The 26,669-nt window shown below is 41.2% G+C and overlaps 2 protein-coding genes across 2 annotated transcripts in view; both read left to right on the plus strand.

Annotated features, from left to right (window-relative positions):
* LOC118687109 (deubiquitinase DESI2-like) overlaps positions 1–10,323 on the plus strand; it is a 52,258-nt gene extending 41,935 nt beyond the window's left edge. Inside the window, exon 5 of the mRNA XM_036383840.2 lies at positions 7,251–10,323. Within this exon, the coding sequence (XP_036239733.1) occupies positions 7,251–7,493 (243 nt within the window). The 3' untranslated portion in view covers positions 7,494–10,323. The remainder of the gene's footprint in view (positions 1–7,250) is intronic.
* Positions 10,324–12,314: 1,991 nt separating this feature from the next.
* The window catches only part of LOC118687111 (cytochrome c oxidase assembly protein COX16 homolog, mitochondrial), a 44,345-nt gene continuing 29,990 nt past the window's right edge, over positions 12,315–26,669 (plus strand). Inside the window, exons 1-2 of the mRNA XM_036383842.2 lie at positions 12,315–12,486; positions 24,891–24,968. Of these exons, the coding sequence (XP_036239735.1) occupies positions 12,427–12,486; positions 24,891–24,968 (138 nt within the window). The 5' untranslated portion in view covers positions 12,315–12,426. The remainder of the gene's footprint in view (positions 12,487–24,890; positions 24,969–26,669) is intronic.

The raw sequence follows: 26,669 nt of genomic DNA on the forward strand, positions 1-26,669 counted from the left end.
TCTATAAAAATATTTTTCCCCCACTGTTAAGCTCTTTAGTCTTGCTATCCTGAATAGCCCAACAAAAATTACTACTGGGATTACTTTTTATATGCACTTTTCAGCTCTCAGTCCATTTTATTTCCCCATTTATCTATTTGTGCAGGAGAATAATATGAATTGGCAGGTAATTTGAAACTGAAATCAACACCCCTAAATGGCAAGATTTTAGCACATTATTTCAATTTTTGGAAAAAGGTCTGATTTTGTTGCGATATATACCTCTGCAACTATTTAGGTTTTCCCTATAATGTGATCCATAAAAGTGAAGGTATTTTAAGAGGAAATTTAACAAAAGAAAAATATCTCTCTGGGGCTGGTGTAAATGTGGTGGGTTTATCACCTATTTTATTCTATCTGCTTTTTGCATCTGTCTTACCAAATTGAAACCCCTGCTTTCTTATCTTATAAATGAGCATAATATCTTGGGGCTGAAGTTAGTTCACACTGTCTGGGGAATTCATTCCTAGTCACACCCTCATGGAGCCTTTGAGTCTCTGTGTGTGCAAATGCCTGAGAACAGTGCCTCCTTTCCACAAATGAAAATGGCAAAAAATACCCCTGTCCTTTTGACCCCAGCCCAATGATAAATGAGAAGTGTGAGGAGTTTAATGAACTGTTTGAATATGTTGAAAGGCTTTTGAGACTGGAACCTTTTGCTTAGGAGTCCTGCTAACAATCATACAGAAGAACTTTCTCAATTTCTCCGAGTTCTTGTATTCTCCCTCCTCATTGTATCTCCATCTGCAGCAATCTGCTTCTCAGTGATGTTAGGAAACAAGGCTTGAGACTGAAACACAAGAGTTTTCTGGTTAGCTATGCAGGAAAAATAGACACTCTTAATGTCTGTCCCTCTATGCATATGGGCTGGCCTGGTCATGCTCAGCATGTCCACAACACTTGAAAGGACCTTGTTAAGCAGCAGCTGTTCTCAGCCAGTGCTCTTGAAACAGCATCTGCTAGGAGAAGGCAATTCCTCTTCATGCCAAATTGCAGTTGTTCATTCATTTGGTGGGAGATTCTCTATTTTAAATGCCATTAACAAGCCCAAACTCAATTATACCCAGTTTTTCCTAAATGGTCATCTGTTATGAGGCCACTTGCTACCTCCCCTATCACCCTGCAGCTGTTGGCTGTACTTACAAGTGCTCGTTACAAAGACCTTCATGCTCAAGAGGGCACTGCCATGCTCCAGTGTTGGTACATGACTAATCAGTGATGCCACTCAGAATCCAGCTCTCAGTGTGGATCAACAAGATGTCACAATTGCAGCCACTGTCTCTCACTGGTGGCTGGCCAGTGAAGCTGAAAGAGTGCTGTGAGTGCTGAGGTGCTATGAGCCAGCTGTCTCATTTGACCCAGAGCTACCTACCCCATCATCTGTGCATGCACACCGCTGCAAAAAGGCAACTCTGTCCTTCTACCACATGTCCACAGAGGTGACTGACATGCTTCTAACTAGCTTCACAAGGGGAGCAAGACTATGGCAATGTGCCCCCTCTGTTGACAGAGTGACAAAATTATCCTTCGTCCCCTTAAAAAGGAAGTAAGCCCAGAAGCTTCTCTCCTCAATTAGGTGAAAAAACATCTCATAGGACCCGGGGGACTTCACCTCATACTTAAGGATAACTAATTGGACAGGAGCCAAAAAGTCCCACCTGAGGAATTTACTAGGAAAAGAAGAGAAGAAACTAATCGCTTTTCTGAGTGTTTTACCAGGGGCAAAGACTCTTGCACCTGGCTCGGTTTTTCTCTGTAAAGGGTTTTGTTATTTTGCCTTTTATTATAACCTTTTTGTTTCCAACACTACCACAGAAGCCATCCTGCTGATTTTATGCCTTCTAAGGTAGCTGAGCTATCTTGGGTGTGAAATTTATCTCCAAGAGCTTATGAGACCTGGCTCAAGGAGACTCATATTTCACAAGACCATAGGTATTAGTTCCTCCTTTCAATGCTTTCCTTTTTTCTTCACTCCTGGCTAGTCTCAGATAGATGGTGCAGATGCTACCTCTACTTTACAACACCCACGGTCCTAGAGAAGAGCTGTAGGAGTTGCAGAACAAAAAAGGATTGCATAGGAGAATGGGGGCATTTCAGGCAGTTGCTTAAAATAATTTAAAATTCCTTTGACTTGGCTGCTACCTTCCTGACTTTGACTCAGGCTGCTACCTCCCAGAACATAGCTTCATTACTGAGCTCATTTATCCTCATCTACAGTTTCTCAGCTATAGCCTTTCCTCTGTAAGTCACAGGCCATTCCTGGCTCTGCTGAACGTGTGCTGCAGGCAGCTTTACAGCTCAGTGGCACTTTATCTATTCTGTGTGAAAATACAGATTCCCAAAGGCTACTTGAATTCCCTAGAGTAGAAACTGTAATTTTTACACAGTAAGTATAATATAAATCTGTTTCAAGCAATTGATCTAGCATGCCAAGTCCACCAAGGTGAGACTGTACCTTCAGGTGTGTTGTGAAGGTGGTTATGTCTGTTCCTTCTCACAAATTTTATTTTCAGTGTACACACTATGTGCAGCAGCTGACTGAGGTGCAGAGCTAATAGGTATATTCCTTGTTGATGCACTCAAACTCCCTCAACTCTGCCAGCAATGGGCAGTTATGCTACCAGGTTAGTTTTTGTGAGGTGGCAAAAAAGATGTCCCTGTGTGTTGGGTTACTGGTTTATTCTGGATGTGTCAAAGAAGTACACGGATTGAATTGCCATTTTCTCTTTCCACATATGTGTTTTGGCTGCTCTAGCACAGCCTGCAGGCCTTGCCTGAGCAGATATGCTGGTTTGCATCTAATGGCCTTTTTCTGAAATTCTGATCAGGAATAATAAATTTCTACACAATAAACCTATGCTGTATTGTGTAGTCCTTGTAGGAGCCATTTAATGCAAGTACTATAATGATTCCCCTGTAGTTCTAAAGCCTTTGCTCTTAAATTGCTCTGAGGTGTGTGTTAGACTCCTCAGGTGCCAATAAAACCCCTCTGCATTCTTTAAGAGACACCAAGGGGAATTCTGTAGAGTAGCTCAAATGGATCCATGCCCCATGTGGACTCCACCTCATCTTTAGCAAGGCTGCTAAGTGGAAGAGGTGGTGGGTGCTTCAGCAGATGTTGAGCACTGAACTCTCCAAGCCTCAGTTTGAAGATAAGAATTGAAGTAGTTAGTTTGTATTGTTTGTATTGAGGAATGTTATGTTGCTTCTGTTCATCTTGATTTTCATGGATTGGAGCACTACATGGATTGGAGCCCCTGAGAGGGCTCACTTACAAAAAATATCCTCAGTGCCTTGAGTTATACTTCCATGCGTGGTTTGAATTGCCCCAGTTGCATCATCCAGCACAGCACAGAACCTATTACATTTGAGAGCTTTCTCTTAGGATCTACAACCGATCAGCTTTTCTCTATATTTTGAAAGGGGCTCATCCTGTTAGACTATCTCAGATAATGTCTAGCCTATTCCCATAGAACCAAAGCCCTCTCAAAATGCAGCACATTGATAACATTGCTTCTAAAAGGCAGGAGACTCAGGAAATCTTCCATTGCTGGATGGTATTTCAGCCCATATGGCCCAGCTGCTAGGCTGTTCCTCTGCCCACTGCAAAGCTTTACAGGGAAATGTTAAAGCCTTGCCCAGCAGGGACAGGTAGCTCCTAGGATACTTAGGGGAGGAGAGAGGGTGCAGGGCAGTTTGTACATTTTAACCAGTTTGTACATTTGACTGTTTAGTGCAAAATGGTACAGCTTAAGATATTTGGAGGATATTTCCATATCCCAAATTAGTTGTTTCCCGATGAGTTGAAATCCTGGTGTGGATTTGACAGTTGCCTAGAAAAAGCACCCAGACTGTCAGGTCCCATTTCTCCTGCCCATTTGGCTTCAGCCATGGATGGCTGAATGGCTGTTTCCACTTGACTCTGCAGGTGCCAGCTGGGTCACTCACAGTTCTCACACAGAGTCCCCAGAAGCAACTGCAGCTATGGGAGACTTGGCTTTCTGGCAGCTGGCGCTGCTCAGTGGAAGCTGCAAGTACGTGCAGCCTTCACCTAAGTGCCTGAAGCAAGAACTGGTCTGCAATCAGAAGTTGTGCTTGCTGCAATTTCTGACCTGTAACAGTTTATTATTTATTTACATCTCCTATCAGAGTTAGGACCTTACATACCACAGAGAAGTTCATCCCCTTCAACAGAGAAAACCCCACTTCTTTGACAAAAAAAAAACCAAAAAACCATGTGAAATTTTCAACTCTAAAAACATCTGAAAAAGGGTTCTGCTGATGGAAACAATGGGTGGTAACAGCATTCAGTGAATTTATTGTTCCAGTGAGTGGTTTTCAGTGCAGAATTTCTCAGAAGAGCTGCAGTAGGTAATTTTTCTGTGACTTCATATGCAGTTGGAAAACACCCACTTCATCTTGCTTGTGCTGTTTTATTTAAACTCAATTGGCTTAATCCCATGGCAGCCAGGTTCATTTGATATTTCTCCATTAGCTAAGCACTGCTGGATGCTCCAGCACAATGTGCTTTATGTCAAGGAGTGAAAAACACAGAAGCAGATTGTAGTGTTGGTAGCATTCCCTGCCATTGCCCTTTTGTTCCTATTGAACATTGTGTTCTGCCGTGAGGCTACACTGACAAGAGGTGACATGGCAAGCAACACTGAGGTAAGGGGAAACCACTTTGACTGCATCATTATCCTTGAGCTCTACAAACTGCCCTTTGTTGCTTGGTGGCCCAATGCCCACACATCTTCATTCTTGTTCTGGCTCTTCCTTGCCTTATTGATTCATTCTGGGTGAAGAAGCTCCTATAAAAATAAGGCAAACACCTCATCATTGCTTCTACATTGGGAAGTGCTATTTCAGTTGCTAGGGGATGTACTTAGAAAATAAACCCAACTCTTAAAAGCAGTATTTCCATTTCAGGCCATCTTACCTTATGCTGTTCTGTTGTTTCAGCTAATTTTCCAAAGAACCATACTTTGGTTTAGTTGTTCTATCTATTAATATCTGGGAGGAAGTCTTAATTAAAACTTTAAACTGCTTGAGAACTAAACTCACATGCGTGCATATATCACAAGGAGCCTAAACTGAGTCACTTTCTATGGCAATACGTTGCCTAAGTTCCTGAAGAGGAAGAAAGAGGAATGCTACAAAATCTGAGGGAAATTGTAGTGCAACCTGTGATTGGCTCAGGTCAAATTAGTGTAGTGTAGGTAAAAATGTTCGAGTAGAACACATCAAATAGAGTCTTAAACTTCAACAGTCTTCTTGTGAAAATTGTCTGATATGTCTGGTAAGAAAATCAAATGGGTCAGCAAATTTTCTATGAATGAGTCTCAAGCACATGTGGAGAAGTTGTCCACCTATGGGTTCAGGCAATAGCTCTAGCAATGGAAACCAGGGAATCTAGATGGAGATAAAAAATTGTAAATTAAATAAGTGGCCCCAGATTAAACATTTCAAAAATACAGATTCATATAGGTGTGTCTAAGGTTAAGTGGAATGCAGCATTGGTAAGAACTGAAATAGAAGTCCTTGGAGTGCATTAGGTAAAGAACAGTCTATGCTTGCAAGTAATTTTAGCAGCTAAATGGCTCTGCTCATTCTCTGATACCTAATGATAATGTCTCCAATTTCACACATTGATTTTTCAACAATGCTTGTCAAAATAAAGTGAGTTCTGTAGTCAAATTAGCACAGTCACAGGTTTGCTGCCTTCTCCACACCTCATTGGAAATGCCACACTGTTGGAGCAAGCTAATTTCCTTATGCTCAAGGTGACTGTTTGAGTGGAGCTTGGAGTGTTCTGCCCTGGCCATTTGCAGGAAGGACCAGCTGCAACACAGTACAGCCCATCCTCTAGAAAATGTTCCATTCTCCCTGAAAACTTCTTGAAACCTCTAAGTTCTACGTTAACTTGCCAATAAGAGACTTCTCACCAAATCATCTTCTTAGTGGACTCCAGACAAACACCCTTGGAGTTTTTGCAGTACTTGGTATTAAATTAAGTGTGGTTTTAGTCAGAAAGTGGGTGGGAGGAAGAGCAGAGGAATTTAGTACTGGCAAAAGGTACAGTATGGACAACCCTGGAAACACTAATTCATGTAAATTGTGGGACAAGGTCTGTGGGGTGGAGTTTCCTCTCTGTCTCTCTTGCTCCATGGGAAACAACACATGGAGAGAAGGAGAATTCAGGTATTATGATTCCTGAACCTGCTACGGACTTTAGGCTCTAGCATGCCAGTATAGGGCCCTACAGACAGGCAGTAAATTTACTAAAGACAGGCTCTTGAGGCATGCCTGCTCATCAGTTCCCTGTGTCTCTTCTGTGCCTGCTAAGGGATTTAGTAAAATGTAAAGGGAAACACATTTTATGTGGTCTAAGCCAGATACAGCTATTAAAATCTGGCACCTGTATGTCTGCATGGCTAAATGCTACAGAAAAAGGGTCTGCAGTGTGAAGCAGTTTGTTTCATTGCGCTGAATTTGATATGACCTTGGAAAACAGTATCTGTGCTGGCAGAGTGTAATCCAAGTCAGTGCCAGGAGCATCTAGGATGGAACAGAGATACTTACAACCCAGGCTGGGTTTTTTAAATTGCTTTCCCCCCCATATTAGGGGGGGAAATACCTCATTCTCCACATACTATATGAGGAGAAATTAGAGGGTGGTATGGTAGAATAGGAAAAGGACCCCCAGATACTGTAATTTGACTGGACCACTGTGTCAGCCCAAGGAAGAAAAGGGAGGACCAAGAACAGCTTCTCAGGCATCTCCATCTACCTAGTCATACTCGGCTTCTGGGCTCCTCAAGGTCTTGCCAGCAACAGCTTAAATATTTTTCCCAGACTTTTTGAGCTACTTGCTAAAGGAATGTCATTGTCTTGGTTGAGAAGCCCCAGCAGGCCTGTTCTTTTACCCATGGACTGCCTGGAGAACAGAGTCAGCAAAGCCGCTGAGGGCCACGAACTGTTTTTCCTGGTTTCTGTTATGATGCTGACAAGACCTACAGCTGGCAGGGATCCCTGTGCATGTCAGCATGGAAGTTGGCAGTTACTGCTGTTTCTGACTGCAGGAGATGCTCCTTTCTGTTCTGAGCAACAGGGAATTCACCCAGTTGATGTGGTGGTGTGGATGGGGATGACATTGCCTCTACACTTGCTTTGGTACTATTAACCATGCTCCCTTTTGGTTTTCTCCACAGATATTATGTGGGAAAGAGATCCCCCGCTGGGTGAACCGCCTGGCCTACTTCAGCTCCTGCATCCCCTTCCTCCAGAGCTGCCTCCCCAAGGAATGGCTGACCCCAGCAGCCCTGCAGAGCCACATCAGCCTTGGTCTCCACAAGGAGGAACAAGGGGACACAACAGATGAGGAGTCCCCCTCCACCTCTGCAGCCCCCTCAGCCTCAGGCACATCACGAACCTGTAGACATACACGAGTGTAAACTGCCCAGTTTGCCCCCAAATAACATCCCTGCTCTCTTGTTCTATTTATTTCTCACACCCTTTCGCACACATTGGTTTCTCTCTTCAACAGACAACACAGGGGAGAGAAGACCCCTTCTGCTTCAGTCCCTTTTCCAAGGACTGCCACTACAGTTGCTTGGCAAAATGACTGTGAACCCCAACACAGAACTGAGGATTGTGATGACTAAACTGTATTCTCCTCCAGGGGTCTCCATGATCCTTGATCTACAGAGAACTGCTGACTCTCTCAGGCATGAGAGCATGTGTATAGGCAGAGTGCACATACTGTGATGTTCCTTCTCTGGAACTGTTTTATCTTTTTATCTCTCCCTCTACCCATTTAAGACCAGCAGTCTCTTCTCTATTTTGGCTGGATTTTCCCTTCCCCAATGACAAATCACCTGCCCACACCCAGTGAAGGAACCAGAGCCAGAACTCAATCTTCTCATCTCTCAGACCAGCAACAAACTCCACTCAGATCCATCCCTTTTGTAATTATCAGGTTTCTAACTCATGTGAAGGACAAATGAAAGGTGCTCCTGTTCTACAAACCACCTGTTTTCAGTACTCAAATTTAAGAGCTTAAATGATTGTCCTGCTCTTGAAAATAATAAGAACCTAGAAAATGAATGTGTTACTGTGGCTTTTCTTTGGGGTCAAAAAGAGCACAGGGCTGTGGTGATTAGAGGCAGCTACTAAGTAGATGTAGAGGTTACTTGACCATATTGGTGCTTTTTGGCTCAGACCCCTCTCAGTTCTCCTAATCCTAGGCAGTGTTCCCAGTTTCCTTTTTTCTCCCAGATTCCCTAGGCAATCTCTCTCCTAGCTGACATTTGCTGGCTGTATTCAGGGAAATGGCTTTCCTAAGCTCAAGGACGAGGAGAGAGAATCTGTTTGGAAGGTCAGTATTTCCTTCAGATTTTCCTCCTGCACTCACAGCCATAAAACATGGCTTCAGAGCCATTCTTCCCCGGCCTATTTAGAAGCCAGCCCAAGAAGGTCAAAAACAAATGGTGAACCCAAAGAATGTCAACCTGTTCCTTTCTCCTCCCTTTTTGGAGGTGGAGGGGGAAACTTAGGGCCACATCTGGAAAGCAAAAATGACCCTTTCAATGCATGGGCCACCATGGTGCCTTCTGCTGTGTGCACTACTTCAGTGGAATGAAAAATGGGCAGAGCTGGCTCACTGGCCTCTCCAAGCTGGCTCCTGACAAGAACCTGGTCCTTGGATGTATTTATGCTAATTCTGACAGCTTATGAGAAAGCACAGAATGAGGAAAGGACAAGTACACTAACTCTTCCACTCAATTACCTCACTAGGAATTCTAGTCAGAAGGTGTAGGAAAGAATGAAAGGGGAAATCCAGGTCCCCTCCCTCCCTTGCAACTTCTCTTGGCTACACAAAGGAGGATGAAAAAGGAACAGGCAGTCTGTTGAGAGGGAGTTGCCATTTTGGAAATGGTGTTCTCAACAGCTACTACTAAGTCAGGACTTCCATTCTGGACCCAGAGGGAACTACAAGCCCTTAAGATGTTGGTTGTTTCCTTTTTTTGGTCATAAATGCATACTAAATCCAACCAGCTGTTTCTTTAGCTCAGGTATACAGGAGTGTGTCCTTTCAGGGCTGAAGGTCTCAGCTATGATGTACATAATGTCTGCACAGATAACATTTAATGGTTTGTTATATGTGCATGCCCTTAGTGAAGCAGGAGGCTCTGGAGAGATCTATTGGATGGAAATGTAACTCACAGGATGGCCTCACTCCATTGCCTCCTGAAGTGATGCATGTTTAGGCAACAAAACCTTTACAACATGCGTCTCATTTTCATCCTCTGTACAAACTGCTCCAAGATGTCTACTGAACTAAAGTCATGTTCCTTATTAACCTTGGCTACCCACAGCCAGTGCTGCGTTGTGAGCAATTCTGCAGCTCCTGCTAACCAGTCCAATACCAATCTTGATTAGTATGGCTTGTCCAGGGATGTTTAATAGGATTTCCATCATGATCTCTGTGCCACTGCCCAGAAACCATATTGCACAATTTACTGTTTCACTCTGTATTCCCCTGCAGTCGGGGTCATTGCAGCCTAAACCACTGCAGCATTGCAAGCTTCATTTGTCTGAAGTTCCCAGGGATTCTGCCAACAGCCAGCAGCACATTATGTGCAATGAATTTTAAATGTCCTTCTCAGGGGACAGTGAGAAGAGGCTTTCCCAGACCATTTGTCTAGGCCAGGGCAACTGCAGTCAGAAACACCTCGTTCCCTTTGCTGTGACAAAAGCCAGCCAGCCATCACCCTTGTGTTTCTGCTCTGCACCTTCAGATGAAGCATCATGTATACATCTAGGAGATGGGCTCCAGGCATATTTCACACAGAAAACCCTCTCACAGTACTTCGCAAAGTAAAAAATGCTTAACTAGATGAAAACCTGGACAAAAAACCACATTTAGCCTACTTGAGAACATAAATATGTGCTTGAAATATTGGGAACAACATTTGGGGCAAGCTGTGAATGTCATAAAAACCCCAGACGTTTGTTTACCCATTTTTGTATTTGTCTGTCTGTTTATGACAGTATGGGTCACATCAAGGAGGCATCAAACCTCTGCTGTAAATCAAACCCAGAATATATTCCAATCTTCAAAACTGTTTCTCCCTACCCCTTTTTGTTGAAGGTGACTGATCAACTAACAATGAAAAGAACAAAGTGACACTGTGGAAATAAATTATATATTGATGATGGCTTTACCTCTGTAATTTAGCAGCATTTTAGATTATTAAACATTAAGACATTTTAAAATCCTAATTTACTGTTCATCTCTGGCACAGAATGTTTGTCTTAGGCATTTTTATTATTCTTCCAATTATTACAAAATTGTTGTTATTACATAATTATATCATATTTGTATTTAGTTACACATTTACTTTCTCTTGCTGCTTTCTCTGCATAACACCATGTAGAAAATTTTAAATCCAACAGCAGTTATCAATGAAAACAGAAGAACAATGTATGAATCTTAACAAGAGCACCCCATAGCAGTGGAACAAACTCTTAACCTTTCTTCTTACAGCCAGGACTTTTGTGTCCTTTTAAAAGCTGGGATGAGATGGCACCAATTCTGCACATGGGCATCAGCAGCTGTGGGCTGCGTCTCTAGCAGTGACCTAATAGTGTTCAGGTGGGACACTAAGACTGGAGGTGAGGTTAGCCTAACACTGGAATATTAAAGGGACAAAAACTGTTGCTAGGGAAAGCATAAAAGGAGGGAAGCAAGTAATAATATCTTTTCTCAGCATGTCTTTATCTATAGTAGCAATTTCTTTAATTTCATGACATTATTCTTTCTGGTCAGTTTCCTTCCTCTTGATTTCTTTCTGGTCAGTTACCTTCCTCTTCACAAGTCTGTGATTTGAGGCTTATATTTCTCAAACCCTTTAGAAGGGACACTTGTGCTTTCAGAGGCCGTGGGTGTGCTGCTTTTCCAGCACTGAGCCTGTGCTCTGTGATGAGCTCATCTCAGGCTCAGCACAGCATGGGGATGGACACTGATGGACCTGTTCTCTTGCTCTCACTGCTCCTAGCTGAGAGTTTGCATCTCACATCTCGAATTCAGACCTGTGTTGCCTTTGTGTTACTGAGGTACTCAATATATAGTAATTTCCTGCTATGTTGTTTTTTATTCTTCAGTTCTGTTTCTTTTTCTCTAGGCTGGTAGGGCTCTCAGAACAAGTTAGTGGATATTGGACTGCAATAATATTAGCTTATCTTACTATATGTTTTCGATTTTATTCTTATTTTAGTTTGTATATATGTGCTATCTAATTAACATGGTCAGAAAACTTTATTAAGTACCTCCACCACTTCCTTGATTAATGGAGAAAACTGAAGGAAGGGATCATCAGTGTTCCATCTTCAAATGTTTTAAAATTACTCTTTGAGTTGAGGCAGCAGGTGCCTTGTTCCACTTTGTCCCTGCCCTGCATGCCATCAGCAATGACTTGGAATGTCATTGCTGGGTATGAAAAGGCTGTGTGGTGATTCAGAAGTATGTAAAGGAGGACCTGACAGTCTCCTGTCTCCAGAAGATTGCCACAGGCTACCAGAACAGGGCAGAACCTCTAGCTACAATAATATGTAAAAACATTGCAGCCTATGCCTGGGGAATGGGTGCTCTTGTCTGTAACAGGTCAGTGCTCCAACACCGTGCGTGTGGCTGTAGCTGACACGTGCTGGGGTGGATGGCACAGCACATTTAATTCCTAGCACATATCAAGGATATTGGCTCTAAATATCAGAGTAAGGCTGTTCACTAGCACCGTTGTAGACAACTCTGTTTTTAAGAGGTTTTTTGGTTCATTTTGGCTGAGACATGGCATAACAATGCAGAAAAACAGATGATCATGGTCGTCAATCTTCTTCGCTTAGGAAAGCAGGCTACAGAATGAAAAGATGCAGCTCGTGACTAGGCCTGCTCAACTCTGTTCATCAACGAGCCGTGAAGTAAAGCGTGAGGGGGTGCGTGGGGGATGTGTGGAGGAAAGGGGGCTGGCCTGAGCCGTGGCCGATGCGCAGCGATGCCGCGGGCGCTCCCACGCCGCCCGGGCCGCAGCGGAACCGGCGCGCCGGGCCCGGGCCGCAGCGGAACCGGCGCGCCGGGCCCGGGCCGCAGCGGAACCGGCGCGCCGGGCCCGGGCCGCAGCGGAACCGGCGCGCCGGGCCCGGGCCGCAGCGGAACCGGCGCGCCGGGCCCGGGCCGCAGCGGAACCGGCGCGCCGGGCCCGGGCCGCAGCGGAACCGGCGCGCCGGGAGCGGTGCCGCTGTGGCGGAGGGGCCGCTGTGGCGCCGGAAGCGCCGGGGCCGGGCCGGAGGCGGGAGGGCGGCGCCGGGCCCCTAGGGCGGGAGCGGGGCATGGAGAAGCTGCGGCGGCTGTGGAGGGGCCGCACGATGACCTTCGGGGTGCCCCTGCTGGTGAGCGGCGCGGCGGGGGCGGCACAGCGCGGGCAGGCCGCTGGCGGGGCCGGGCCGCGGCGGGCGGAGCTCCGGGCGCAGCTGAGCGCGGCGGGGCCGCGGGTGGGCGCTCTGCCGTCCCCTCCTCGGCAGCGGCTGTGCGGGGCGGAGAGGGGCGGCGGGAGCTCAGGGACGCGGTTATAAAACATACTCCTAAAGATATTCCTGACTGGGAGCTGAGGAAAATGCATTTTGCAGGTGGTTTGTTTTGGGTTTGTTTTTTTTTTTTTTTTTTCTGTGAAACACCACTTGTATTTCTTGTCTTACTTTCTTTAGCTTTATTATTACATTTTAAACTGCAGTGGTACTGTTGGTGTGATAATTTGTATATCTAAATAAGTGGAAAGATTTTGAGTGAAGTGAGTTGAGGTTATAGGTAGCAGCTGTGCTCAAACTGGTGAGTGAGACATAACTTTTTATAGTTGAGCTTAGGAGAGATCAGTAATGTCAGAGAATTAAAACAAAATTATAAGACTCTCTTACACACACTACCTCTGTAGATAGTGCACATTAGGTTGCACTTCTCTGTCCTAAGTACCTGTGTTCATAAGGGGGAAAGTGAAGAAACGCAGAGGCACTTATGGATAAAAACTCAGGAAGGAAGACAAAAGCAGCACCAAAGTCAGTGTGGTTTCTGTTTGTGCAATTCAGATCTCCTTATCCATCTATACAGTTGGTTTGCAAAAAGTAAACAAATTTCAAGGTGGATAAAGAATAAGGCAAAGGATGATTCCAACACTTTTATAAAGCTATGAGAGAAATCAGTGCCATGTTCCTCAAATATTCAACAGCATGCCTTGGAAAAGATGGAGTGGACCAAGGAAGGACATGGACACTTAACAGAGTTAAAAGTTTAAGGCCATTATTTTAAAGGGATATTACTGATGTTCTATGGTAAGGACATTCATTAAAGTTAATAATGAAGTATCTTTTCTCAAAATATTGATGAAGGCATTTGTAAGAAATGGAAACAGTTAAACCAAACAGACCAACAAAACAGTGTGATAATACCATAACTACATGAAATCATTTGCATCAGCAGCTCCACTCCCTGCTGTTGCACAGAAACTCTGCCTACAGCACCTTTCTTGAAGTGATCATGCATAGTGTTACAGCTCATCAGGTATCCTGCTTGCATGCAGGTGTACCTGAGAGGCTGTCCAGAACTGTGCTGCTTTCATACTTAGACCAAATTTATTTTGGTTTTGGATTTTTCATGTATGAGTGCTCTGACAATATTCTTCAGTTTAATAACACCTTGCTTAGATGTTAAAGGTTGGATTAGTTTTAGCTCATGCTGCTTTTGTTTATGTAATTATTTGAAGCTTGCTGCTTTTCTTCCAGAATTAGGGAAGATCAGGCAGTTTAGTATTGTCCCACACAACTTTAACTCTGTGGAAGGCCTGAGGAAAATACTATGTGATTAAATAATAGATACTTAGAGGTAGTGACCTAGTGGAGAAAAAAAAATCACCCCTGCTTTTTAATAATAAGTATATCAGATTAACTGGTGTGGTAGGTGAGGAGATTCAACTGATACACAAGATTCTAATTTTGATAAAACTTTCTACATTATTTTCCCTGTGAGGATTGCATTTTAAAGAAGTAGGGCAAAGATATGTTTCTTTTCTTTTTAGTTCTCAAAAGGAATAAAAAGATACTATAAAATGTAGTTATCACATGCTTGCCAAATTAAAAGGTTATCTTTGGAGGTAAGGTAGGTCCTGTAGAAATAATGTGGTCTGTATTGTTGTGAAAAAGCAGAAATGTCATTACAAGATGGAGGAACTTGTCAAAAGTAGAGTAAAACATGAAACAGGATTCTTCCTGTGTACTCAGTCCTCAGCTGGAGTAACTTCTTAGCTCTGTGGTGCCATTCTGCCACGGTGCCATGTGGAAGTGACAAAGTAAAGTCTAGAGCAAAGCAACAGAAAAGGTAAAGCTGACATTCCACTTTTCAGGAATGCTTGAAGGAATTGACTTAGTTTATTTTAGAAGAGTCTGCAAAGTTCTGTACATTGAGAGTGGTGATTGCCTTTCATCACTTAGGAAGGTTCCCCCAAAACAGATGATCCTGTGTTAAGAAAATGCTGCTGGTTTTTAGCAAAGAGCACTCTGATACGTAACGAGGGGTTTTAAAACATCCCACTGGCAGCAGTGGCATAGGTTGTCTCAGTTGTGCTTCAGTGCTGGAGCCAGGACTTCAGCGCCCCAGGCCAGGTCTGTCGTTGTACTTTTAGCCATTCCCAGTGTTTTTGCAAGATTTTCCATAGGTCATAGCAGGGATTTTTAAGACTGGTTTCTTTGACTTTGTACTGCCTCATTTCATTCTGTTCCTGTTGCAACAGAGCTCTTTCCTCCAGACACAATATTATATAGAGAAATATTCTATTCTGTTTCTTTCTAGGGTTTCATGTCTCCCTGCCTTAAAATTATTCTCCCTTGTGAATACTTCAGAATGTTTCTGACTTGCTGCCCAAAGGCTTCCCAGGGAGTAAGAGAAAGGAAAATTCATACAATTGTCAGTTACCCAGCTGTCTATGGAGCTCTGAAGGCACCTCTGAAGCTGAACAGAATTGTGCTAAAAGATCAATTACAGCAAAAATGACAGTGAATCTAGGCAAAGAATCTGAAGGAGCATGCCTTTGCAATCCTTTCAGTTCTGCTGAATTTGTTAATAATACTGAAACCAAAGGTTTCTGTTAGATTATTACATTCTATACATAATTTTCTTCTCTCTAGACTGATGTAGGACTATTCTTCAGTACTGCTGAACTTTTCATCAGTACCATGTTTGCTTTTTTGGCGGGAAAAAAATCAAATGCCTTTCATATCTTGCCTTTTTATACTGCATATTTGAATGAAAAATCCCTGTGTAAAAATTACTAAGGCTCCAAGGTCAAAGAATGAAACATCCTAATTCAAAGAAAATGGGTGTCTCATAACACCCCCCACTCCCCAAAATATATCTGTGAAATATTTCTTACTTTTTAATGTAAATTATTCTGATAGTTTTTTATTTGTTCATTTGGTCTTGGGGCTGCTAGAATATTTCAGTGGGGAAGGAATTTTTGTGGTTGATCTTTAAACCTCATACTGGCAACAGCTTTCAGAGTAAGATGTGTTAAATCACAGTTTTCAGTTGTACTTTCTCAGCAGCTGAAAAAAGTGTTTCTTTGTGAGCAACAACGAAGCTGTAGGGGCTAGGACTTGAACTTGCGGGAGACCTCGATTTGTGAATTTTTCTATAACTTTGTACACTTTGCAGATACAGTATCTCTGTGTAGCACAAACAGTAAGCATTCAGGAGATCGTGATGTAACCTGGTGTGGAATATCCCATTCATCTCAATGGCTTGAATGCAATCAAGTGAGTAGTCCCAAAGCATTTCTGACGATGGTAACATCTGTGTAGATGTTGGGATGAACTCCAGCAACCTTACAGGTGTATCTGAAATTTGTTGTTGCAGTAGAGGGCAGTGCCACCTCTGTGGTAACTTAAACATCTTTGTCACCTATATTGACATCTCTGTTTGCTGTTTTGATTTGGGAACTCTTTCCTAATCACATAAAGCTTAATTTACAAGTCTTGAGCACTTGTGGCTCTATTATAAGAGGAGCTTCAGTTTCTGCTGCTTTATATTCCACAACCAACTCTACCTGAGCAAAAGGGGTGTGTCTGTCAATGTCATATTGCTGCAGTGATGCTTCTGTAAGATCCTGAGAGAGCAAGGCTCCTTGGCTTGCTGCTGGTGCATCTAGCATCAGACCTTCCTTATGGGACACCAAACATGTCAGGTCACCTCTCTGGTACACTTGGAATATTTCAAGTCTGCTGGAAGTTATTTTTTTTCCAACAGGTTTAAATGAGGGCTCTGTATCATTAAGGAAACAAGTTTGGATTTCAAAATTGCTAAGTAGTAACAAATGTAAAACACATGTTAAAAACCCCCCTATTGTTTCAAGTGGTCACAGCACTTCCCATGACTTGCCTTTTTGGTTGTATGTCTACCTGATTCTAGGCAAGGATTTTTCAAACTCTCCAAGCTGCAAAATGAATGTATAGATGCAGTTCCAGTTCTGTCAGTATGTTACAAGGAAAAAATTATGTTCTGAATATCGGAAGTGACATTCTAGCAGAAAGAAAATATAGTCTGAGGTTCATTTGATGATTTTTATTGCACTCCTAAAATAAGTATATCACACTGTGTGTATAGTAATGAGGATTTTCAGATTTGCACTATGTTACAACATTCTCCATACCTACTGCTGTAGATTTTGACTTCCTTTCATTTTCCTGGGGTTTTGTGGGGTTTTTCCCCTCATCCTGTAATGACTGCTTTTACAAGTACTTTGCTTCTCCTTCTGGATCTTTGGTGTTTTTCATGTTGTGCCTTGTATTCTCAAAGGAGAAGGTACAGGTAGCTTGGAGCAGTGAAAGATTTTACTATGAATAAATATGATTCTAAAATCTATTCCCACGAGTGATTATTAGCACAGACTGTACTACAATGCTATCTACTCTGCTGCCTTGGACAGTGCAAGTTTACTTTGATAAACACTTTGTCAAGGGATGCCAAGAATGCATGTCATGTACAGGACTAGGAAAAAAGGTCAGGTTAGAACAAGTCCCTAACAATGCTGCAGCAATGTGGTCAGTGTTTCTAGGCACCATTAGAGAAGGTCAGTGGCATCTCAGACTCTCATTAATGAGCCAGTTGTTTTGACAAACAAAAGCAAAACAATTTTCAAGACATCAGGACATGAAATTACATGTCCATGGATTAGTTTTGTTCACTGGTGTGAAGTCAGGGTCATCTGGGAGCAAGGACTGATGCCCAGAAATGTTTTGCAGATATATGAAATGATATTTTGTTCTCCTGTGAATTACTTAAAGTGAAAGTTTGCAGGGTTAATGGGTTAAATTTTCATAGATTTCTTTAACTTCAACATTTCTAGTTAATTTCAAGAAAACTTGCTCAATTTGGAGTCCTGGAATATGCTAAATACAAGGCACACTTTCCCCCCACCGATTCTGGAGGATCTGCCTGTAAAAAGATGGTATGAACACTGGAAATACAGACAGTTTTTCTTGGGAGTAATCATGATTCTCAGATCTTTCTGTTGCTTATCAGTGTCTATAAGTAGAAACTGTTATTACATTATCTTCTGATATTGTTTGAAGAAGGATTACTGCAATCCGTATTTTTCACTTTTAGATATGTCAGTGTTATTGCTAACATCTTTCACATTATTGCCTTGAACAATTCATAATACTGAATTGCAGGACTTTTATTAATATCTATTACTTCATGTAACTTCATAATAAATTTTGACATATGCAGAACAGTTGATTTAACTGTTAATACATTTTTGAGAGATTAATAGAAATTAACATTCATCCATGAGAAGATCATTCTGACTTCTAGTATTTGTAGATAAATTGTGACTGCCTGTAAAAGTCACAAGTATTACACTTGCAGCCTAGAGGAGCAATAAATACAAAACTGTTTTTAGAATTAAAAAGTTGTTGCTCTCAATCAGTGACTAACATAGTGTTGCTTTTATGCTTCAGTAACTGGTATTATACATGTAGGGTCTCTAGGCCTGTGATGAGAGGCTTTGCTAGGCTGTGCTTCTGCTTTGCATCTCCTGTTCATCTGTGTGTCTTTGAATCCACAGTGTGGAGCTGTTCCAGACAAAACCAGCCCTGGAACTGTTAGGGCTTGTGTGGAAGCCAGAGTGTTCACACTGAATGGGCTTTTGTGGAGTCCAGTTTGTGCAGTCTGAATTAGCTGACTTCTATCTTTCAATTGACTGTTAGGTCTTAAAACTTCTGAGTTCTCCTTTTGAATCAAGGCCTTAAATTTTTCATTTTCAGTTTTTGAGAACAGTTTTCCAGATATATGTGACAAACAAATAGGCACTCTTTAGTACTTCAGAGTTTCCCTCTGTTTAATTTCAAAACATAAAGGGTGCATTTGCATCATTTAATGCTGTTAGAATGGTCTAATCTGGCACTTGGGGGGTACTGAGGTTTTCTATTGAGCTTCAGAATAGAAGGAGAAGTCCAGACTTGCCTGTTTTCACAGGCAAGTGTGTGCTTAGTCCTGCCCTAGATCTCCCACTTCTTCAAGGGGTTGTGATGGTAAAAGTGTAAGATTCATGTTTATTCTACAGAATGTTTAATCTTCATTCCTTGTCCAGGATTAGCAATAGGGAAATAAAACTTATTCTGGTTTCTTTTTATGTTCTTTCATGCAGGTTTCAGTTTACTGCAGTTTTGATCAGGGCCTAACACATCACAAGAATACCAGCTTGCCACAAGATGTAAACACTTTCTCGTTGTAGTTACCTTGGCTATATTTGAACCTGTGAGTTGTAGAAATGATCATTTTAATAGGGAAATTAAATTTTATTTTTTAGAAGCTTATGGAGAAAATGAAGGTGGTGTTCAGAAACTGCAGCTCAACCACCAGGACAGACTTGGATTTCAAACAGCTGCAGCTGCAGAGTGAAATTCCTTTGCTGTCTGACCAGCCCAAGCAATGTGTGTAATGCAAAATGACAATGCTGTGGCTGAAATGCCCTTTTTTGCTCATGTTCACGTTGAGGAACATATGGGTTTCTATGTCTTCTGCATTATTCTTAGATTGGTTTCTATTACATGAATTTTCTTTGGTTTAAAACCTATTATGAATTGGACATTTCATACAAATTGTGAATAGTAAAATAAGAATAACAGAATAACAAAAGTTTTGTTTTCTCATAAGACATTGAATAGTAAGATCGAAAGGCTATGGACAGGGTTTTTTTTTTTGTTCTCTGGCCTGTAGCAATTCATATTTGCAATCTTTAAAATCATGGCTTTGAACATTCTCTTACTGAGCCAATTAACCTGATACCTTGGGCCAAGTTTAATATTCTGCACATGTTCTACATGCTGTGCAAACTACACTCTGCTTTATCAGTCAGTAATAATTGGCTCCAGTTTATACCAGCAGCTGTGTGCTGAAGGCCAGCATGGTATCCATGTGGTCATCTACTGCTGGATTTCATCCCTTTTTGGGTGCAGTTCCACCTTTCTACAGTGTGTGATTCTAGCATCTGTATCAAGTCAGAGCATTTGCTTACTTGGTGTACCTTTGAATGAAATAACTCCTGATGGATGCATGGGTTTGGTTTCTGTTTTCTCACAGAGGAGATTTCTGGTGTGAACCTAAAGTTATTTTCATTTTTTGTAGACCAGAGGTAAAGGTAGACTCTCTTTTTCTTCCATTGAGGGTGAGGAGAGGATTTAGTAAGTTTCTGAGAAGATGTTGCACTGTTTTTCTCTCTTCTCTGCAGTTTCAGTGTTAGAGCCAAGTGCAGGAATGGCTGTGGGAAATAAACTTTTGAGAGTTAGAGCTAGCAGAGGGGGGCGCTTCAGGCTAAGATGACTTGTCTGTTTTTTTCTAGGACTGGCAATTTGGCCTGCTACTTTATTTAGGGAAAAGAAAAGAAACTTCAGTCTTCTGGACTGCCAAATTGCCATCTTTCACTGGTCTTGCTCTGCACATCTCTCAGTTCTTTAAAAAGGAACCCCCAAAACTCCCTTTGGTGTGATCACTGCAAACTAAAATAATTCACTACTGCTCTAGTTTTGAAGCTTTTGATGAATAGCTGGAGAGTTCTGTAGCAGTAGTCTTGAAGAAGAGGTTAGAAAATTACCATGTTCCTTCTGTGTATACATATCATAACATCTTCTAGCACCGCATGATTGGCGTTGGCAGCACTAAACATTGTGATTTGGTTAATTTAGGGATTTATGACTTTGTAATTATCTTTCACGACTGGTACTGTAGTAGGAATGGCTTTCTCTAACAACAGGTATGCCTGTAACATGACATTTTGCTGGTACTGCCAGAGAAGCAGTTTCTTATTATTTTGTTTAACCCAATGAAGTGAAGCTGATTGCTTTAGAATATGCAGGAAACTAAAAAAGGGATCTGTTTTAAGTCTTAAGTTCTGCTGGTATGAGCCCTCAATGACCACCCACTGTAGTTTGTGACAAATACAAGTATTTCCCATCCTAAGATGTGGTTCAGGGGATCAGTCTGATGCCATCTATAACTGATTGCATAACATACTTCCCAGTGGAGACATGAACAAATAGAATTTTTAAAAGAACGTTATTAAAGAGAATTTTATGTCATTTTTTTACATAAAATGTTTATTGAGGTTGCTGAGTGTATGTGACAGATGGTGCTCTTATGTCACATCCTATCTTTCATTTTGTTTTGGAACATGCAAGTCTTCCATGCATGCATAATTGCATTACAACATTGTGGGAGGTTTTTTGTGTACTCACTGAAACATAAAGGAATAATCCAATGTGGGATCTTTAATGGGGGTCGTGCTAGCAATGCTATTAAGCTGTTTGCTTTGGTGTTAAGTGCTGGCTAACTAGTGTGGTTAATGATCTTTGCCTCCCTAAGTTAAAATTCAGGTGTAAAGGAAAAATAGAGAAGTTACTATCATTTCATGAATCTGCTGAGAGCATTCAAATAACGAGATAGATGATGTTCACTACATGTTTTTTCCTCTGCATTGTGAAGCAAATAAAATGAATGGTTCCCTCACAATAAAAGAATGCAGGTATACAAGAACTTTGTAGCTTGAGTATCCTTCAGATGCCAGTCCCTTAATATTTTATCATGTACATTAAGTATCTGTATGATTCTAAAATTGTAATGAAAAAAAATTAACTTTTATTATACATGACATTACTTTTCTCTCTTCAGTTAACAGGAGAGTGAACTTGATCCTGACTTCATTAGAATGGTGCCAACCTAACTTATATTTATATTGCATCCTGAATAGCTTCTACTGTCTTTTTTATGCCTGGACTAGTGGATGGAACATACTGGACTTCACTGTTGCTTTTGGGTTAGATTGGGCAAATTTGTACATTGTAGTGCTTTTTTAACTGAAGAGTGTTTTGCAAAGAATGCGGAGATTATCTCTGTTTTACAGTTTGGGGAATTAGAAAAGTATGTGAGACATACAGAATATGCAAAGCCAACAAGCCAATAATGATGCTGGAAATTTTGAGTCTTATCCTGCTTCTAATTATTTTGACTGGTGATTCTTGCTGATTCACTGTTGTCTGTAAATACAGCCAACTGAAATTAAGGTAGTGAGGGCATCTTCCCTCACGGTGCAACAGAAGAGAAAGGAAAGAGTTAAAGCCAAGACTAGTAGTTCAACTCCATGCATTGTCAGTCACCGAGTCCTTTGCTACCTTTAATAGTATTACAGTTGCATAAATTCATTTATACCTTCTTTTATTGGCTTTTGAACACAGTTTTCAAAAAGATAATTGACTGAATAGCTGTCCATTGCTGCTCTGTCTTGCGTAGATGAATGCAATTCATGCTCAGGGCTGTCAGCTGACTATATTGACATGCTGTTGGTTGATTAAATAAGTGCTGAATATGACTGATTCTGGTCTGGTTTTGCAGTTTTCAGACATCATCTTTGGTTCTTTAGAACATTGGTCAAGTGGGCTTGTAAACATATTATTTATATTCTTTGTGCATATCCTGTATTTTGCAAAACTATTTAATTTTAGTCCTAACCTTCCAGCATTATGCTGTGTAATATTTCAGCAGCATTAGTATTTTCTTACAGCATCAATGTGCTTTGTCTCTGATGGTGCTTAACTGATGTTTGGAAAGGTAAAGGCAACTGTACTGGTAATGCCTGATAAGCTAAACTTGTTATGCTGCTTTTGCTGTATGAAGAGCAAAGGTACATCAGAAACCAGGTGGGTTTTTTCTCCTCTTAGTAGTACCAAGGTGTTGTGAGTAAAACTGCAACGTCAGGCCAAAACCTGAATTCCAAAACAGGAAGTGAGAGGTGTGTGTATCAACTTCTCTCCTGTGTGTATCAACTTCTCTACTGTGTGTAGCTGCAAATATAAAGTGTGCTGTGTTGTGGCTGGTTGCTGTCAAACAAGCAATAGGATGTGATGAGACAAAGTGAGTAGCACGTGACTTACTTCATACAACAACCTTGCAAAAACTTGATTTTTCGTAGTTGCAGTGTACGTTACAGTTTTCAAGCTAAAGAATGTAATATTTCCTCTTTAGCCTGCAGCATGGCTTTGCAAGCCAAAGTCTTCCAGTTGTTCATATCGCATCTCATAACAGGATATGCTCCATGCAAGTTTATTCTTGGGCAGATTAATTTTTAATTGATATCACACGTGTTTGCTGCTTTCTGCCTGGTTTAATAACTGAATCATTTCTAGTGCAGTTGCTTTTGCCTTGCCATAGACATTCTCTGACAACGTGCTAATATGAAAAAAAGGCAATAACCTCTGGTTTGTAACAGCCATAAACTTGTCTATAGCATTTCAGATTTGTGTTTATTAGGACTTAAAATTAAAATTAACATAATACTTGTTAGGAATTAAAGAAGATCAGCTAATGAAAATTTATGCTGAGGCATCAACCATGTTAAAATTCAATTACAGTCTGATCCTTGAGATTTTTAGCATTATGTGCTACCATATCTTCATCTGACAAATCTTCTGATTTGATTGAATAAATCTTGAATAATGTCCAAGTTCTTTTTAACCATTTCGAACACTTTATTTTCTGCTTTCTGTTATTTTTTTCTTACCAAAATACTGACCCAAGGAAGACTTTTCTTTTTTTTCCCTACTGAGTATTTTGATGATTCAATATCTGCAAGATCATCATTAATCCCTTGAAACATTTATGGCACAAGTATGATGCCATCCAGTTTTTGATCATTCATATTTCTAGTTGCTGGACTTGATACCATATGATGATTTTCTGATTGGCTTTCTGACACTAGTGGTCTGTGGCCTAGCAACTGGGTGTTCATATTGCAAAATTTGTGTCTATTTTTATTATCAGCTAGATTTTAAGGCTTTTTGAAAGGGCTAGAAAGAGGCTCTGGAGCCTTTAACTCCTGGCTGTTGATGACGGGTTTTTCTTCTTTGGTTAGAGTACATCAGTTCTAGGGTACCAGTCTGTACCTTACCAGCGTCCAAGTGTGTGCCTGGAGAGAGTGTTCATGTGGTTGTGAGTAATTTTACCTGCTTGGTGAGAAGTAATGCAGTCCTGCAGCTTTGAGAATGAATCAGAGTAGAAGGCAGGTTTTTGTTTCTAATTTCTAATTCTTTGTGGCCACAGTGACATGAACTTCCACTTCCCAGAACCAACACACACTGTGACTACCTGCACAGCATAATTATACAAATTCTTGGACACAGGCCATTGCTGCAAACATAATATGTAGTAAGAAATCAGCCAGCAGTGTGTAGAAAACAGCAGTTCAGCTACAGCCTGTAATGAAGGACTGTAACAGCAAAGTTGCATGATGAAAGAGGGTGGTGGTGGTGGGTTTTGTTTGGATTATTTTCCTACCTACCTTCACTCAGGTCCTTAGAGCTTCCTCATGCTTCCACTTTCCTTAGATATGCGTCTCTAGATGTGAAGCCTTTTGGCCTCCTGTGCATCTGTATTAACAGAGAACAGCAGAGACTGTGAGGTCAGAGCAGTAGCAAGGGACCTGACTTACACAAAGTAGCTATATTTCTAAGCTAATTTTCAAATCTCTTCTCTTTTTAAACAATACTTGATCTTTGGATGGTAGATGGATCCATTTCTAATGGTAAAAATACATATGCAGTTTTGTGATAGCACTCTCTCATAAGAAAGAATAATATAATGATTTCTTATGTGAGTATGAAGTCCTCCCCTTTCTCCCTTTATTATTCTTAGGCTTTACAGGCATGGAGGAAATTGCAGGATAACTAAGGAGTAATAAAAGAATGGGTGTTCTGGATGTGATTTCTTAGTCTGGGTGATAATATGTTATTGAACTATAGCTACAGTCATGGTCTGTTCAGAAGCTTAATTAGATCTGTTACCCACAGACACCAGAGTAAGTCAGCGTGGCATTGTTACTTCCCCACAGAGTTTGAAAATTTATGAGAATAAAACCTGTGGCAGTGAGGTAAAGGTTCCTTTGCTGCCATTATGTCAGGAAACCACATGGGGAGGGAAAACAAGGGGTAAGAGGAGAGGAAGTCCCTGGAAAGTCTGAGTCATGTAGCAACTGTCTTTGTATGAAAGAGGAAATGTGTGAAATCCAGGCTCAGAGAGTGGAAGAAGGCACCTGCATTTATTTTCTAAAGTATTGTTTTTTTCAGCTCCTGGTGTTTCTGTTGGAAAAATATCAGAGTCCCTTGGTAAATGAATTGGGTCAGTATGCACAGTATTTTTTGTAGGTGTGCAAAGTGTTCTTTTCTTAGCAGTCCTAACATGTCTGTTTTCATTCTGTTTTTAGCTCTATCTCATTGGAGGATCTTTTGGACTCCGTGAATTTGCTCAGATAAGATACGACGTTCACGAACTACATGGCAAGGTAGTTTAAATTATTTTTTTTGCTTTTAATTTCCTTATGCCTACATGCTGCTTTCTAAAGAATTGATAGGACAAGCAAACTTGGTGTAGGGGATTTGCCTTTCACTGCTTGGCCCTGAGCTACAGCTGAATCTCACAGGCAGTAGGCAGAGTACGTGACAATAAAGGGGCTGACATGATGATGAGTTCTTTGCCATCCGTGAAAAAATCAACATAAATAATAGAAACATTTTATTCGTTTGGTTGATTGCAAGTGGCAATTCTGAATCCTGAGAAGGAACTGCAGCATGTCTAGAAGGAGGTTATTACAAGGGTACTGTATCCAATTTAGACTAAGAAAACTGATATTTTAAAAGGTTCAGTTTTCAAACAATTCTAGGCAGTGAGCTTATAATGTTAGATGGTTTCCAGGCCTTGGCTGGGCATTGACTGAGACAACCAGGTACCTTTGACATTGTGCTACATCCTGTTCTTTAAGCCTTGGGAAGGAAACAGGAGCTAGTCTCTACCCATTTTGTCAGAATATCCTGTATATAAGAAGCCTTTTTTTAAATGAACCTGAAACCTTCTTTCTGAGGGAAATAGCATGTTTACTAGTGCTACTTACCCCTCCAAGTATAACACTAGTTCCAAATTGCATATGAAATGATCTGAAAGGTGTGTGTCAGTTTAGCAGAAAGTAGTATTGGCTTGCTTTCCTTGGTCTGGTAATATGCAGGTCTGCTATTGCAATGCAAAGAGACTTTCTGGTTTCTCAGAGGTGATGACTTGCAGGTTGCACAAAGCTGTTTTAAAGACTTTATGCAACTTTATAGAAAAAAAAGTTGTTCAGGACTCTGGATACTGTGGCTTTCTACTGTGGTGAAATCTTTGAGATCCTGAGCTGTTGAGAGTCAGGAGAAAAAACCCTTTGTTTTGTCTTAGACACTTGTGGACCATGTAAATTACTTTAATCATTCCTCATTGTTCTCTCTGTTGCATACCTGGCTGTGGCCTTCCATGCACCATGTGGCCCACTACTGCTCAGAACTGTATATGACAGAACCTGTAGATCAGGGAGAGTAATCTTACAAATATTTTCTCTAGTGCTGTCTTCTGGGTGGCTTTTTTTTCTATCATTTCTAGCCTTTTAGGAGCAGTTGGAACCTTTTAAGTTTTTCTCCAGCCAGATGGGGATCACAATGGGGCAAGAATTTGCCTGTTGTGTTTCTGTTAGTTTTTGGGTCAGATTCATACTCAGTGTATTGCATTTGACCCCCATGATGTGCACTGTGATAGGAGCTCAGGGAAAAAACACTGTTAATAGTTGTGCTAATTCAGGTCTATGTGGCTCTTTCTCCCAGCATTTATAATCAAGGGAAGCATTACTGAATTAGTCAGTAGTACATGAAAGCTCTGAGTGGAAGCTACTTCAACCTGTAGTTCTTAAACTCTGAAAAGCTAAAAGAGGCCTTCTGGTTTATGCTCTAGCCAGTATTACTCAAGTCTGCAGCATCTCTTTTGTGTTTTCTTTTTCTTTTCCTTGCAGTTTTATTCAGAAGTAGATGACATTGACGTAAAGAACAGTGCAGTATTGGCTCAGAACTAGCAACACCGACTCTGGGCTTGTTTGTAGGGAGAGTAATCTACATCTTGTTTGTAGATGGACAAATCAAAGCAATGTCTTTCATTAATTTCTGTTTCTGTGTCCATAAAAACAGAG

Source organism: Molothrus ater, chromosome 6 (assembly GCF_012460135.2).
Source record: "Molothrus ater isolate BHLD 08-10-18 breed brown headed cowbird chromosome 6, BPBGC_Mater_1.1, whole genome shotgun sequence".
NCBI lineage: Eukaryota > Metazoa > Chordata > Aves > Passeriformes > Icteridae > Molothrus > Molothrus ater.